This window comes from Phoenix dactylifera, chromosome 4 (genome assembly GCF_009389715.1).
Source record: "Phoenix dactylifera cultivar Barhee BC4 chromosome 4, palm_55x_up_171113_PBpolish2nd_filt_p, whole genome shotgun sequence".
Lineage (NCBI taxonomy): Eukaryota > Viridiplantae > Streptophyta > Magnoliopsida > Arecales > Arecaceae > Phoenix > Phoenix dactylifera.
In genome coordinates this window covers 16,487,977-16,500,868 of record NC_052395.1, presented here as the reverse complement: position 1 = coordinate 16,500,868, position 12,892 = coordinate 16,487,977, and the positions used below count along the sequence as shown (strand labels likewise).

The following is a 12,892-nucleotide window of genomic DNA, read 5'->3' as shown; positions in this document are numbered from 1 at the left end:
TGAATCCTTAGGTACAAATATCTTAAGGGATTTCGAGGAGGAGAAAATGACTCGAAAAGAGAAGGAATAATCCATGGATGGGAGAGATGGCTTGATGAGGAAAAAGATAGATAGAGATTTGATGAAGAAGAAAAAGGATACGGATGGTTTCCCTTCGCAGATGGTCTTTTTTAGCGCATGCTCTTTTTTTTTTTAAAAAAAAAAAAGTTTTTGTCCCTCTTTAACTTCTGAGTTTCATCTTGAAAATACGGACAACAGAAAATATGGCAAAATAAAAATTCTGCCCCATTTGATATTCTATAGTGCCCACCTCATTTGATTTTCGTTTGTTTCTTGACGTATTGATGGGAGTTCCAGGCTGATCCAGCTGCTGCGATTTGCAAGCTCTAGATCATCTCCTCAGATAAGTACTGCAATTTTGATAGTTTGCTGTGATTTCTGCTGTGACAAATATGCAGGACAAATATTCATGATATCTGACTCTTCTTTGCTTGTGCTGAACTTAAAATGTTTCCATAGTGCCCGTCATCACTTGTTCTGGTTGATATAATCTGAGAACTAGATGAAGAGCAGCACATGGTAGGAGTTATTTCTGATCTCATGGCTGCGTCAGTGGCCTTGCCTGTGGCACCATCAAAAGCAACTCTAAGACAAGCATGCTAGTGGGACTTCTCTTTGGTGATTAGACCACTGGATGAGAACTGGTGCTTCAGCTTGGGACCGTGCATCTGAAAAAACGCCTGGCTCTCAGAAAGACTGAAGAAACTGACATTTCGATTGGTTGTAAGAGACTGGCCTGTTTCTATTTGGATGGCTGAGAGCTAAATTTGGAAATCTAATCAAAAAACTTGATGACGATGTAGGCAATCATGCGTTCTTACCACCTCTCCGTTCTTCCACGGCAAGATACCTCCTTGGTGGGCCTTTAACTCTCTCAAAGAGGCTTCATCTAAAGCATCAACCTCTCCGTTCTGATACTATTTATAATGATCCAGAATTAAGTTCTTTAGTCCTTTATGAATTTTCAAAATTCTCTTATTGTATAGCTAATGTGGGACTAAACACATATCCGCACGGTCTTCGCGTCTTAAAATATTTAAAAAAACAAATAATACTTATTAAATTGATTGCATGAAGGCCATTAGAACTGTAAAAAAAAAAATAGGGTTTTTTGCATGGATATCCTTTTAAATATCGGATTTTGCATGAATACCCTTTCAAAATTGATATTTGCATGTATATCATCGTAAAACTCTGTTATTGTATAAATGTCCGTAATATAACGGTTGTTATAATGGTGTTAAGAAAAATCATATTTATATTAATTAAAAATAAAATAAAATTTTAAAATTATGCTATTGTTTCTGTCTTTTTTTCTTACTATCGGGATCACGATCTATTTGTATGTCTATCCATTAAGGATATTTTAGTCATTTTAATTTGAAACCGTTAATTTTTTAACGCCGTTAGATAGCCTGGATACATATGCCAAAATAAAAATAAAAAAAAAGATAGAATGACACAACAAGTGTTTTACGAGGGTATACATGCAAATATCAATTTTGAAAGGGTATTCATGCAAAATTCGATATTTAGAAGGATATCCATGCAAAAAAAATTAAAAAAAAAATACAACGGCCCTAATTGAAAATCTCTACTCTGAAGCTGTTACTTAGGTGACACCAGCGGTTGGGCATCCAAACAAGCAATTTCGTACTTCGCCCAAGCGCCATAAGATTAGATTAGTACGATAAGTGCAGTTAACGATACCTGGTTGAATTCAGGCCATATAATGCGAAGGTCTTTGCGTCTCATCGTGGGATTACTCCTCGCCATAGACGTTGCCATCAGCTTAATGTCCCTAAACCCTGTGGAATTTAGAAAAAGAGCAGGGTTGGCCAACCACACCACCTTTATGGAGACGTCTACAGAACCTGGAATGATGTTCAAATAACAGGGCAGTATGCCTGTTTGAGGGGGCACAATTGAGTGGGGTTTGAAAGAGAGATGGTCCCTCGTTGCGAGCTTGGGCTATGCCATGATCATTGAATTAGGACGTGGGATTCATTATTTCACCTGGTAGATGGTGCCTGACATCATTGTGCATTCCATCACATCCACTCCTACCCATCCTTAGAGGCCACCAAACCTCTTTGATGGGACTTTCCTCAGAGATTTACAATCATGAGGTTGATTTTTTGTATTCTTGCATTTGGACCTTAGGAGTAGTTGAGTTGTTTCAACAAATCCATATAATTGAAACTCTGTTCTTTCCGAGAGAGGAGAGAATCGAAACCTCTTGAGTTTAGAATCAATAATAAAGCTTCAAATTAAAGATTTGCTGATCATAATCTTACTATTAAAAATAATTAGAAACAAAAAAAAAATTACGTGTTTTGGTAGTTTAAAATGAGCGATTAAAATGATGTAAGGTCATATTTTGCTATAGTCTAAGCATTAAAATTTATTGGTTTTCAATTTATATATTATAACATATTTAGATTATGATCAGTAAAATGGATTCTTAATTCTAATGCCTTATCATGTATTCTAGCTTATTAGTACAATGATAATTATCTATTTTTATATCTATATAATGCATAGATTAGAGACCATTAAAATATATAATATTTGATTTTTAGGTAGCTTAATTTAGTAGTATAAATCATAATCAATGGTATGGATCTTAAATTTTAAATATTTCATTATTAGTTTGATCCTCTTCTCTTAAAAGGAGCATAGTCCATCCCCATATATTTACTATTTTGGCAAAGACAATTAGTTTTTGGTCGAATGAGTTCTGATTTCTTCTCATGAGAGGGAGATTGATCACGAGTTGATTTCGAGCCAAGCATTCCTAAGTAAAATAGTTCAAACTTGGTTCGTTCCTTGGAAAATGAGCTTTAAGCAAGCATTCATTGCAGCCAAATTAAAGCTTCAACTTAAATTTGCAATTCCGAATAAGTCAAACCATAGAATGGAGCTAGACATTGGCTGTTTTTACGTATTTTAGTCAAGAAAAAGCTCAAAAGCACGTCATCTGGCCAAACCTGAGCTACAGCAGATAGGTGATACATGGTGGCTGGAGATTAATTTAATCAATAAAATGTTGCTTTGGTAGTGGTAGAAACTTTCCATGGTTTGAATCATGCTACAATATTAAAAATACCAGTTCTTATTACTCATGGTTGACGGTACTTGGACCTCCAATATGACCTCTCTCACTTTCCTAACTGCTCATTGGAGCCTCATGGTTAAAAACAGTAGCCAGATCATGTTAAGTATGATAATTAATATCAAGTCAGAAACCATATAAGGGATCACTATTCTCAAAGCAAGCAAACAGATAATGCTTTGTGAGATTTCATGAAGGAGCTGGCGACGCGTGTGCAACTTCTACTTGAACATATATTTCCCCTTTTTTCAAGTGACTGCAACCCAACCACACAAAGATTGAACCTTTCCTTCTCTTTACTTCATTCTGAAATCTTTTATCATGTATGGCCAAGGGACAGGGTTCTTGTCGCTTTTGTTTTTTTTTTGATACAAACCGGGCATAAGCAAAAGTTACAGAAGTAAGAAGTACGTTATATGAGCAGATCTTTCCACAAGAGATACTGAAGATCGGAAGGGGTTGATGAGATTGCTGCCCCTGCAATACAGAAGGCGTTGCGGAGTCCACCAGCTGCTGCCCAATCAACTACGAAGTTACCAGTTTTTCTTATGTGGGTGGCTGTAAAAGTGAACAGGGAGCACTTCCAAGCAAAGATATCCTGCAACAGAGGGTTAGAGAGGGCCGTATGCTTGTGTGATGAGTTCGGAAATGAAATAATAGTAGTTGAGTCGCCTTTAATCCATAATGGTGAAGCATGGTAATTCAAAACTCAGGCTGCCACTAACTCAGCATAAGGAATGGTGCATGGAGATAACGGGCGACCAGCTATACAAAGAAGATTGGCATTAGAGTCTCTAAGCACGTAACCCGCTGCAACCCCATCAAAGTTTAGTTTCAAAACACCCATGGGAAGGGAAAGCCATGCAGCAACAGTTGGGTGAAGAAAATGGTCTACAGACCAAGGCTTTCTATCTTTACGTAGCAATGGAAGTACTGGTTCTTGTTGCATGATTACCCTTTATTACTACTCCTCGACTGTGTTAGAGTGGGATTTGCTTCGATATATACCAGCTGCTGTTCTATCTAGACTTTTCTCTCCGAAGTCTATCCGCCCCACATCTATCTACATATATAAATGTAGCATTTCTCTACGAAGATCATATAGAATTATGTTGTTTCATCCAAAAGTTTAAAGAAGAAGAAAGACAAATTAGTGCTCTCTTTGCATGGCATAAATTAGGGGTTAAGTGGGCCCACAGTAATCAAGGCATTTTCATGTACACGTTTCTTATATTGTTTGGGTCGAGTATATATGGTACATGTTAGTTAATATTTTTTTCATACATAATTTTACTGGAGAGACATCCATAATGACATAGGTTATTGACATATATATGTAAGCGATATTACCTCATTGTCTTGCAGTTTGTGTATCATATACAATAACTATTAGTTACTTGAACAAACTTAATTTGGAAGTTGAAAGACGCACTATCATTTAATAGGTTTTACTTCTATTTGTCTACCATCAATATTATCTCATCTCTACTAGTAGACAAGGGAGGAAGCTTGATTCAAACTAGTGCAGAGCAAAAGGCATCATGAGAGATGCATGGCTTTTTGGGTCGCTCTATTACAGCTTTGCTGCAGATGATTATATAAATAAAAATTTATGAATAAACTCTTCAAAGTGATCAAATTCACCAACCAGATCTATAGTTTTTATGTCATCCATTGGCACTCGGAATTTATGTTGAGATCCAGAACATCCATTAATTTTTTTTTGTAAGTCTCTAAAAGTCCATTTTAAATTATTTTCTGTGCTTTAATTTCCAAGCAAATCAATTTTTTTTTTTTTTTTACTTTTCATTAGTGCCCTTTGTTCTTCAATGCTAGCCCAGATTCCTTGTTACGTAGAAATCCTTCTTAGTCTTCAAATTTAAATGCCAAACCACTGCTATTAGTCCATTGATCAGTCCATTAAAGATTAACGAATCAATCCGATCCAATTATTGATAATTTAATATATTGAGTTCGAACTTCTCCTAAAAGAGATCCAATTATTGATAATTATTATATTTAATTAAATATAATTAAGTATATTACATTTGTCCTAGGTGTAGAAGTGGATGAGACAAACATCCAGGGCTCCCACCTCCTTATGTGGCTCTGCACTCTGGAAGTTGCTTGTGGGACAGCTACGAGACTACTCTTTCCCTCCACCATATTTTATCTTTTGATTTTTTTAGATATATTTATATTAGAGTTGTACATCCTATCCATCTTATCAAAAAAATAAAATCCCACCTCTTTTTTTTTCCAAAATAAAATATTTAGCTCCCCTCCATCCTATCCAACAAGTTTTAGTCCGGCTACAGTGAGTGCAATCCCTTCCTTCTCTTTTTTTTTTTTTTTTTTGGTATAACGGCTGGTCACACTACTCTAGCTTGAGTACAGCCAGCAGAATCAAGATACAACAAATGACTAAGCAATGGAGGAGAGGTTCCTAGTGTGTCCAAAGGACCTCGCCGGCATGCTGACCCAGTCCACAAATGAGGCGATCCCTTCCCTCACATCAATGCAACCTTAATTAAGAGCAAGTCCACCTTCTAGAGTGGACCCACATTTGGCTCACACTCACTTGGCCCGGAATGATTTGTGGTATTGGGGAGGTGGCAGGTGGTTCAACCACACAATAAGACACCATCACATGAGATCCCAGCGTAGGCCATGGTCATCAAAGCCCTCCTCGCCATTAGGGATTGGGAGGCTGATTACATCATTAGCTGAGGGAGGTTTGCCAACCAAACCAACCACAAGTTTATTCAAATGGTTATCTCATTTTCTGACTTAGGTCAGCTTCATTGACCAATCCGATTTCCTAACAAGCACTTGATTTCGGCAATGGCAAGGGATTAAAAAATCCAAGAGGGCGGCCCCGAAAAAATAAAATTCAATAAATGGTGATCTCAGCTATAATTTAATAACTAAACATAATAATCATGTGTTGTGAGAAACTAATGTCACATGTCTTCTCTTCATCATGCAATGGACTGGTATCATTTACTTCAAAAATGGGTGCATTAGGTCGATCCTTGTCTAATAAGTAACCAATAATTGAACAAAAACAATAATATCTAATGAGTTCGGAACAAAGCTTTATCAATAATTTGTGAATGCATTTAGAAGAGGACATGAAGAGGAGCAGCCAAGATGACCGAAGGGATGAAAGTATAGAAGCCTCCTAAAATAGAATTTCTTTATCGAGAACAAGATAAAAACATTCAACATCAGAGAATAATTGAAATACGTATACTGAGTAATGTTTTAATACAAGAGTAAAGCAATATTTGCACGTGTATTGATTGATATTGTTTATAGAATTTGAGTGAAATAATCTCAAACCAATCTAATTATTGCGTGTGGATTTGCACTCGAAAGCGAGGCACAACTACGTCTGTAAGGAAATCCTGTCGGATCCTAATTTTGGAGCCATTTTTCATGGTTAAAATAACCTTCAATATAATTTGATACAAGCTATGTCCTTTGCAAGCAATCAAGTTCATGGGCCTAACCATCTCAAACTAAACAAGTTATTTATGATTTACATTTGAATGTTCAACAAAATGAAGTTGAATTGTGCTAAATAATCTTAGAAAAAGAATGTTGCTTAGGCAAAATCATCTGATTTGATCCTTTATCTAGACATTCTAATCTTTAATTGATGTAGGAGAAAGATATTGTTGCAGGTCATAATTAGGAGAGCACCACCACTAGTGCAGTAGGATTGTCAAACGTAAACATTTATCTAAGCTAGTGCTTTAGTTTCCTCCTTTCTTAACAATGATAGTATGGTAGTTAGATTCATGGCATGTTTCTTGCTAAAAAATCAAAATACTCGTAATCTATGATTTAATTCAACCATAATCTCTTTCTCATTGTCTCACTTACTCATCCAGTAGATCATGGAGAAACTTAACCACCCTCATATGCCCAATATATCTATAGCCTATCTTATATGATTCTCACAAACTCAATAAGTCTAAAAGGCTAGACAAATGAAAGAGTAACACCATATTGGATTGCGGGATGGGTTATTTTGCATGCCAATAAATACCTTAAAGTGAAACAACATTGAGAGGGGAGAAATGAGGGAGAGGTGAAATGAAGGATAAGACATGTGAGTCGAGGATGGAAGTAGTGTAAATAAATATCAGAGGAGACGAGTAGAGCAAATATTGCCATTGGAATCAATAAATATGAAAAAAAAAAAGCAAGAATAATAGGAATTGAAAAAAGTAACAAACCAGGATGGTGCTTCGAGGGTGGGCATGCCATATCATTCTTTATCTATAATTACTGTTTTTAACGTAAAAGTTTACACTAGCTGCCCACTGAGCATATTCATATCTGGGTATAAACTTTAAACTCATGGTTATATATTACAGGAACCTATGCAAGTATATATTTAGTGGTTATGCATTAGATAAATTTTAGGTATTTATATAGAAGCGAGAAACTTAAATAATACATTCTAGCTAGTTTTTTTGGATGTGGCATTGAAATGTTTTAAATAATATTAAAACGATCTATTCTATAATTTACATAGACTAGAGGACCTACACGGGAATCTATATGAATATATATTTAGTCTTATATTAATTATATATTAAATAAATTTTAAATATTTATATAAAAAAATAAATAATAATTTTTAATTTTTAATTTTTAATTTTTAATTTTTGGTGAGGTTCTGAATTGTTGCGTTTATCACATGAGAAGAAAAATAGAAGACCTTTGGCTCTGAGTTCTCAGTAATGACCCAAGCCCGCACTCCATCTCTTGCTTCTTTCTTAAAGCCCTCTCTTCTTTCCACCCCAATTCCCTCCTTCCTCTCCTTCTCCTCTCTCCCTCTCTTCCTTCCTTCCTTCACTCTAAGATATCCGAATCCCACTTCGTAAGTCTCTTTGGCCAGTCTCTATAGGAGAAAAGGGAAGAGCTTTGGAACCCGTAGAAAAGCTGCCGCCTTTTTCTCGCGCGCTTTCTTCTCTCTTCTGGTGGGTACTCCTTCCTTTCATGGCCGTTTACTTGTTTCCTTTTCTGGGGTTCGTTCTTCTAAATAGTTCTTTTTCCTATCAAATGGTTTTGGATATGTCTTCTCTGTTTCCATCCATAAAGGCGCCGCCTTTTTGGAAATTTTCAAAGTTTGTCGCCTTTTTGTGCGTTTTCGATGCTCAATTTCCTTCATTTTGTTGTTTGCGATCTTAGATTAGGATCTTAAATCGATTCTTAGTTTCGTTCATTGAAGATGTTATTGTATTTTTATCGGTTGGTTTTCTTCTTCCCAATTTTTCTTTCTTTGTTGTTTTTTTTTTAAGATTTTAGCGCGTCTTCTTTGATTTTCTGGTGCACTATATATGTTTCTTATCTCTTCTTTGTTACGAAGATGGCTCCTTTCACAGGCCTTTCGCTTTGCTCCCTTTTCTTATAATTACCATCATCTTCTCCTTGTATGTTCATTTCTACTATATTATTTTTGTTTTTATTCATTCAGTTAATATGTTTATCTTCCACGTCTCTTTTTTGATGGTTGACATTTCTATTCTTTTTATATTTTCCCCCCCTTTGTAGCTTAATCATTATTCCCTTCTTGTTAAGGTATCATCTTTCTCCGTAACATTAGCTTCAATAACTATTTTTCATAATTCTCCAAACTTCAGTGCATGAAAACTTATTTGTTGGGTTTTTCTTTTTGCTATTAAGTTTCAGCTTGTAACTGAGTGCTGTTCCTCTGTAGTTGTGAAAGGATGGGCGACCATTTTGTGTTGTTGGTGGACCGCTTGCTCACCGAGTCTACGCTGGAAGCCGCCATCAGAAGCAGAAACGATGCCGCTGTTGGGTCTCCTGATTCAGCTTCGATGGTGGAGCTGGAGATTGACCTTCTGCCAAAGAAGAATGTCAGGGATGGGACATCGGCTGAGAAGTTGGTGCAGTGTCGAATTTGCCATGATGAGGATGAGGACTCCAACATGGAGATCCCCTGCTCCTGCTCTGGAAGCTTAAGGGTAAATTGGATCCACCCTTAATTTTGATATATGTTTCTAGATTAGATGAGCTTTTTGGACTGGAATCTGTTGTTCATGTTCAGGTTGTCTGTTATAAAGGCTTTCTATTCAAATTTGATCTTCAGACAGCAGCTTAATTATGGTTTTTAAAGATGAATACAAAACAAATTAGTGATAGACAACTCAGCTAATAGAGTAAACATGGAACGAGAAGTCCTCTTAGTGTCCGTTGAGGATAATTCATATCCAGCATGTACAATTGAACTCTTTTTTCCTGAATCGGCAAAATAGTTTAGTTTTCGCAATGCAATGCAATTTTTTATTCAGGCATGCATAAAGTGATTTGTTTAGAGAACAAAACAACAGTAATCTTTTGGATGCTATCACGGTATCTGATCTAGCTTTAATTTTAAATGAAGAACTGTGCTTACGACAGTGGGAGATATATGAATTTAGGGTTGGGGGCCGGGGGGTGTATTTGATAAAGTATGTGAAAACTTGTTGAACTCAGCCTTCTAGGTAACATTATCTATGTGCAGAATGCCATGGAATTGGTTTCAATGCTCATTTAACGACATGTGAAAGAACTGAAGATATGCTCATTATCTAGTTGTAACCTTTCCTTGTATCTTTCAGTATGCTCACCGCAGATGTGTTCAAAGGTGGTGCAACGAGAAGGGTGACACCATGTGTGAGATATGCCTACAGGTGATACTTATCTATCCTTATCTTTCTTTTTTTTTCAGCAAAAAGTTTTATTTTCTTTTCTTAATCCTTTTCTTCTTACATAGTTATAATCTATACTCTGCAACTTTACTCTTAGAATAATAGCGCACTGACTGAAGCTCTTGTGTTACTCTGTGGATTCCAGCAATTCAAGCCAGGTTACACTGCCCCTCCGAAGTTGTTTCTGTATGGAAGTATCCCAATGAACTTCAGGTATCTTTTGCGCCTGCGCCCCTGCGCCCCCCCCCCCCCCCCCCCCCCCCCCAAAAAAACCAATATATATATATATATATATATATATATATATATATATATATATATATATATATATATATAAAGTAACTGTCATTAATACGATCTTATGATATTTATATCAGGGGAAATTGGGAGGTTTCTCAGCGCGATGTCCACAATCATCGATATATAACAATGACTCCGTCAGATCGTGATATTGTAGGTCCTGACTACAGGGATTATTCAGCTTCAAACACAAGAAGCATTATGTACTGTCGCTTGATCACCGTAATTGTGAGTCTTTCTCACTAAACTATATAAAATTTCCATTGTGGCATGCAGATCATATCTGAACATCTAATTCACAATTTTAAATCCTTCTTTCCAGTTCATGGTTCTTTTGATTCTTCGCCATACGCTTCCTATTATTATGAATGGAGCCGAGCAGTATTCTTTACCAGTGCTCGCAGTAAGTCTCACGGTAAACATTCCTTCCATTTCTTTAACACTTCTTAGATGAGCTTACAGAAATTCACTGCTTTAATTGATGATCTGACTCTGAATTAGTTATTGCTGTTGAGGACTGTTGGAATTATCCTACCTCTCTATATAATGTTGAGAGCAGTTACCACATTTCACTGCCGGCGCCAGCAGCAGGTATGTCTTGTTACCTTTCCCTGGTGACTGGAGATTCTTGAAAAACATTTGTCTTTTCTTTTGGTCTTTCGAGTATCTGCCTCTCTTCCTGAAATGGAAGCCTTTTATCTATTATTTGTTAATATTCTAGGAGACAGATGGAGCTTCCACTTTAGCATCTGAAACAGAGAATGGGCGACCGCAACCTATGCATCCTCAACCACACATCATTCGTGTCTACTAGGGAGAGCTGAATGCAGATGTGTTGGCTCCATAATATGTGCAATGAACAAAATGGAATTTGTGGGGCTAGCATTTTGAGAAAACTTGAGCTTCAGATGGATTATCATGAGCTAGAAACTACATATAAAATAGGCATCATATTGATTGTCTATATATAAATATGTTGCAATAGTTTTGACATTCCAAATGATGCCCCCTCGCTTAAGATACCTAAAGATGAAGTGTATATACATTTTCGATTAATTAAAGAAAGCACAATTATTCACGCCGATTCAGGTATTGGTAAAATGTATGCCAGCACTTTGATACAAGGTAGTTTTCTTGCAACTAGTTCCTCTTTTCTGAATGAAGTAAGATGAAAGTGTAGAACATAAAATTTAAGAGCTTGGAAACACTTAAGTGTACAAAGAAAAGTTAAGACATTGGAAAAAACTTGACGAATTGTATACACTTTCTATTAATTAAAGAAGACAATTATTCACACCCATTCAAGTGGTTTAAAAAGTCTGACAGCGCATTGGTGGTATACTGTGCAACAAGTTCCTCTTTTCTGAATCATGTGAAATAAAGGTGGAAGAGAGAAGATTTAAGAGCTTGGGGAAACTTCAGGGAACAAGGTTAGGACTTAGGAGGTTTGTGATTTTAATAGAGAATGTATTCTTGCCTCTTAGATTGGAGCCACAATGATTAGAGATAAAAGAGGAGCTATCTGTGAAGTATCTAGACAAGAGTATTGGCTGGTAGGTGTGGAAGAACTTGACCTTTGAGAGAAGATATGTGGATCATGGTCACATGCACTTTGCAAATCTCCCTCTTATTTTGGCATCCACTTTCTGATACTTCAATCCCTTTTAAAACAAAGTTTCTTTACAGCTTTATTTTTATCAACATCAAATTCAGTTCAACAATTTATTGTTCTTTCATTTTTTTTTTCCTTTCCCAATCCTATATCATGGACTCATTAGTAATGTAATGACTAGATTGAGTGTCATTTGTCACTATAAATATATATTTTCATATCTGGATTCTTAGTTTGATACACCTCCACTCCTTGAATCCTTTGACAACTTTACTTCTTCACTCGCCCAGATGCCACTCCCAGTTCAGAGTACTGAGAAGTGGATACTTTAAGCTCATTTTTCCTTACCAGGATGGAATTTTTCTGAGCTATTTATACTTTTGGTCTGTCTCTCGCGCAGGTGGAGCAATACTTGATACCTACTGCCACTTAATATTCTGTAGGTGATTTAGAGTATGTTCTCACTCTTGACGGTTTGTGCATCCAAGAATGTACTTTATTGCTCATTCATCAATTTTAGGCACTGATGTGTGTGGACGGTGTAAGGCAGGGTTTGGATGCTGGATAGCTAACCAAGGGTAGACTTTTTTTAACTCCAGGTTACCAAATTTTAAGTTATCATGTTTAAGAGCAAAGAAAGCAAGTCTAAGCACTTGAACATTAGCTTAAATTATAGTGTTTAAAGTATGTCTATAGATTTGACGTGGTCCCTAAAACTATTTCATGATCTACAGCAACAGCTGATGATAGGTCCGGAGGTCTGTATAAATTGGCTTCGAGAAGTAGAAAGCAACAATTAGAAGAAAGAAGAAAAGAGGTGTACGGAAAGAAATTTCATCACCATGAAGAAATCAAATCTTGAAAACCTCAGTCTATTTATCAAATTGTTGCTTGAATAGATAGCACCTAGAATATAGAAACTTACAAGCTCCAGAGCTCCTCTGTAATTGAAACTTCCCGTGTGCATCCTGGCCCCTTTGATCTAAACTATTGTTAGATTCGAGGTGTTACTCTGCATTCCGGCATTTTGGGAGGAGGCCCTGGAATGGCGTTGATGACTCGCTTAGGTTTTTA

At 36.4% G+C, this 12,892-nt stretch overlaps 1 protein-coding gene across 3 annotated transcripts; it reads left to right on the top strand.

Annotated features, from left to right (window-relative positions):
• Positions 1-7,917: 7,917 nt before the first annotated feature.
• LOC103705604 lies at positions 7,918-11,292 on the top strand. 3 transcript variants are annotated; one of them, XM_017842382.3, is made up of 9 exons: positions 7,918-8,172; positions 8,747-8,773; positions 8,913-9,180; positions 9,817-9,888; positions 10,052-10,119; positions 10,284-10,434; positions 10,529-10,621; positions 10,708-10,797; positions 10,928-11,292. In XM_017842382.3, the coding sequence occupies exons 3-9, from the start codon at positions 8,923-8,925 to the stop codon at positions 11,018-11,020; spliced, it is 825 nt and encodes a 274-aa protein (XP_017697871.2). In that variant the 5' UTR covers positions 7,918-8,172; positions 8,747-8,773; positions 8,913-8,922; the 3' UTR covers positions 11,021-11,292. The 3 variants fall into 3 exon arrangements, with proteins under 3 accessions (XP_017697871.2, XP_008787606.2, XP_008787604.2); XM_008789384.4 differs by lacking the exon at positions 8,747-8,773 and having other exon boundaries at positions 7,919-8,172; positions 10,529-10,609; XM_008789382.4 differs by lacking the exon at positions 8,747-8,773 and having other exon boundaries at positions 7,919-8,172.
• Positions 11,293-12,892: the final 1,600 nt, after the last annotated feature.

Coding starts and splice junctions, on each gene's coding strand:
- LOC103705604 (XM_017842382.3), top strand. CDS start 8,923: ATGGGCGACCATTTTGTGTTGTTGGTGGACCGCTTGCTCACCGAGTCT. Junction 9,181..9,816: donor CCTGCTCTGGAAGCTTAAGG/GTAAATTGGATC, acceptor TGTATCTTTCAG/TATGCTCACCGCAGATGTGT. Junction 9,889..10,051: donor TGTGTGAGATATGCCTACAG/GTGATACTTATC, acceptor TGTGGATTCCAG/CAATTCAAGCCAGGTTACAC.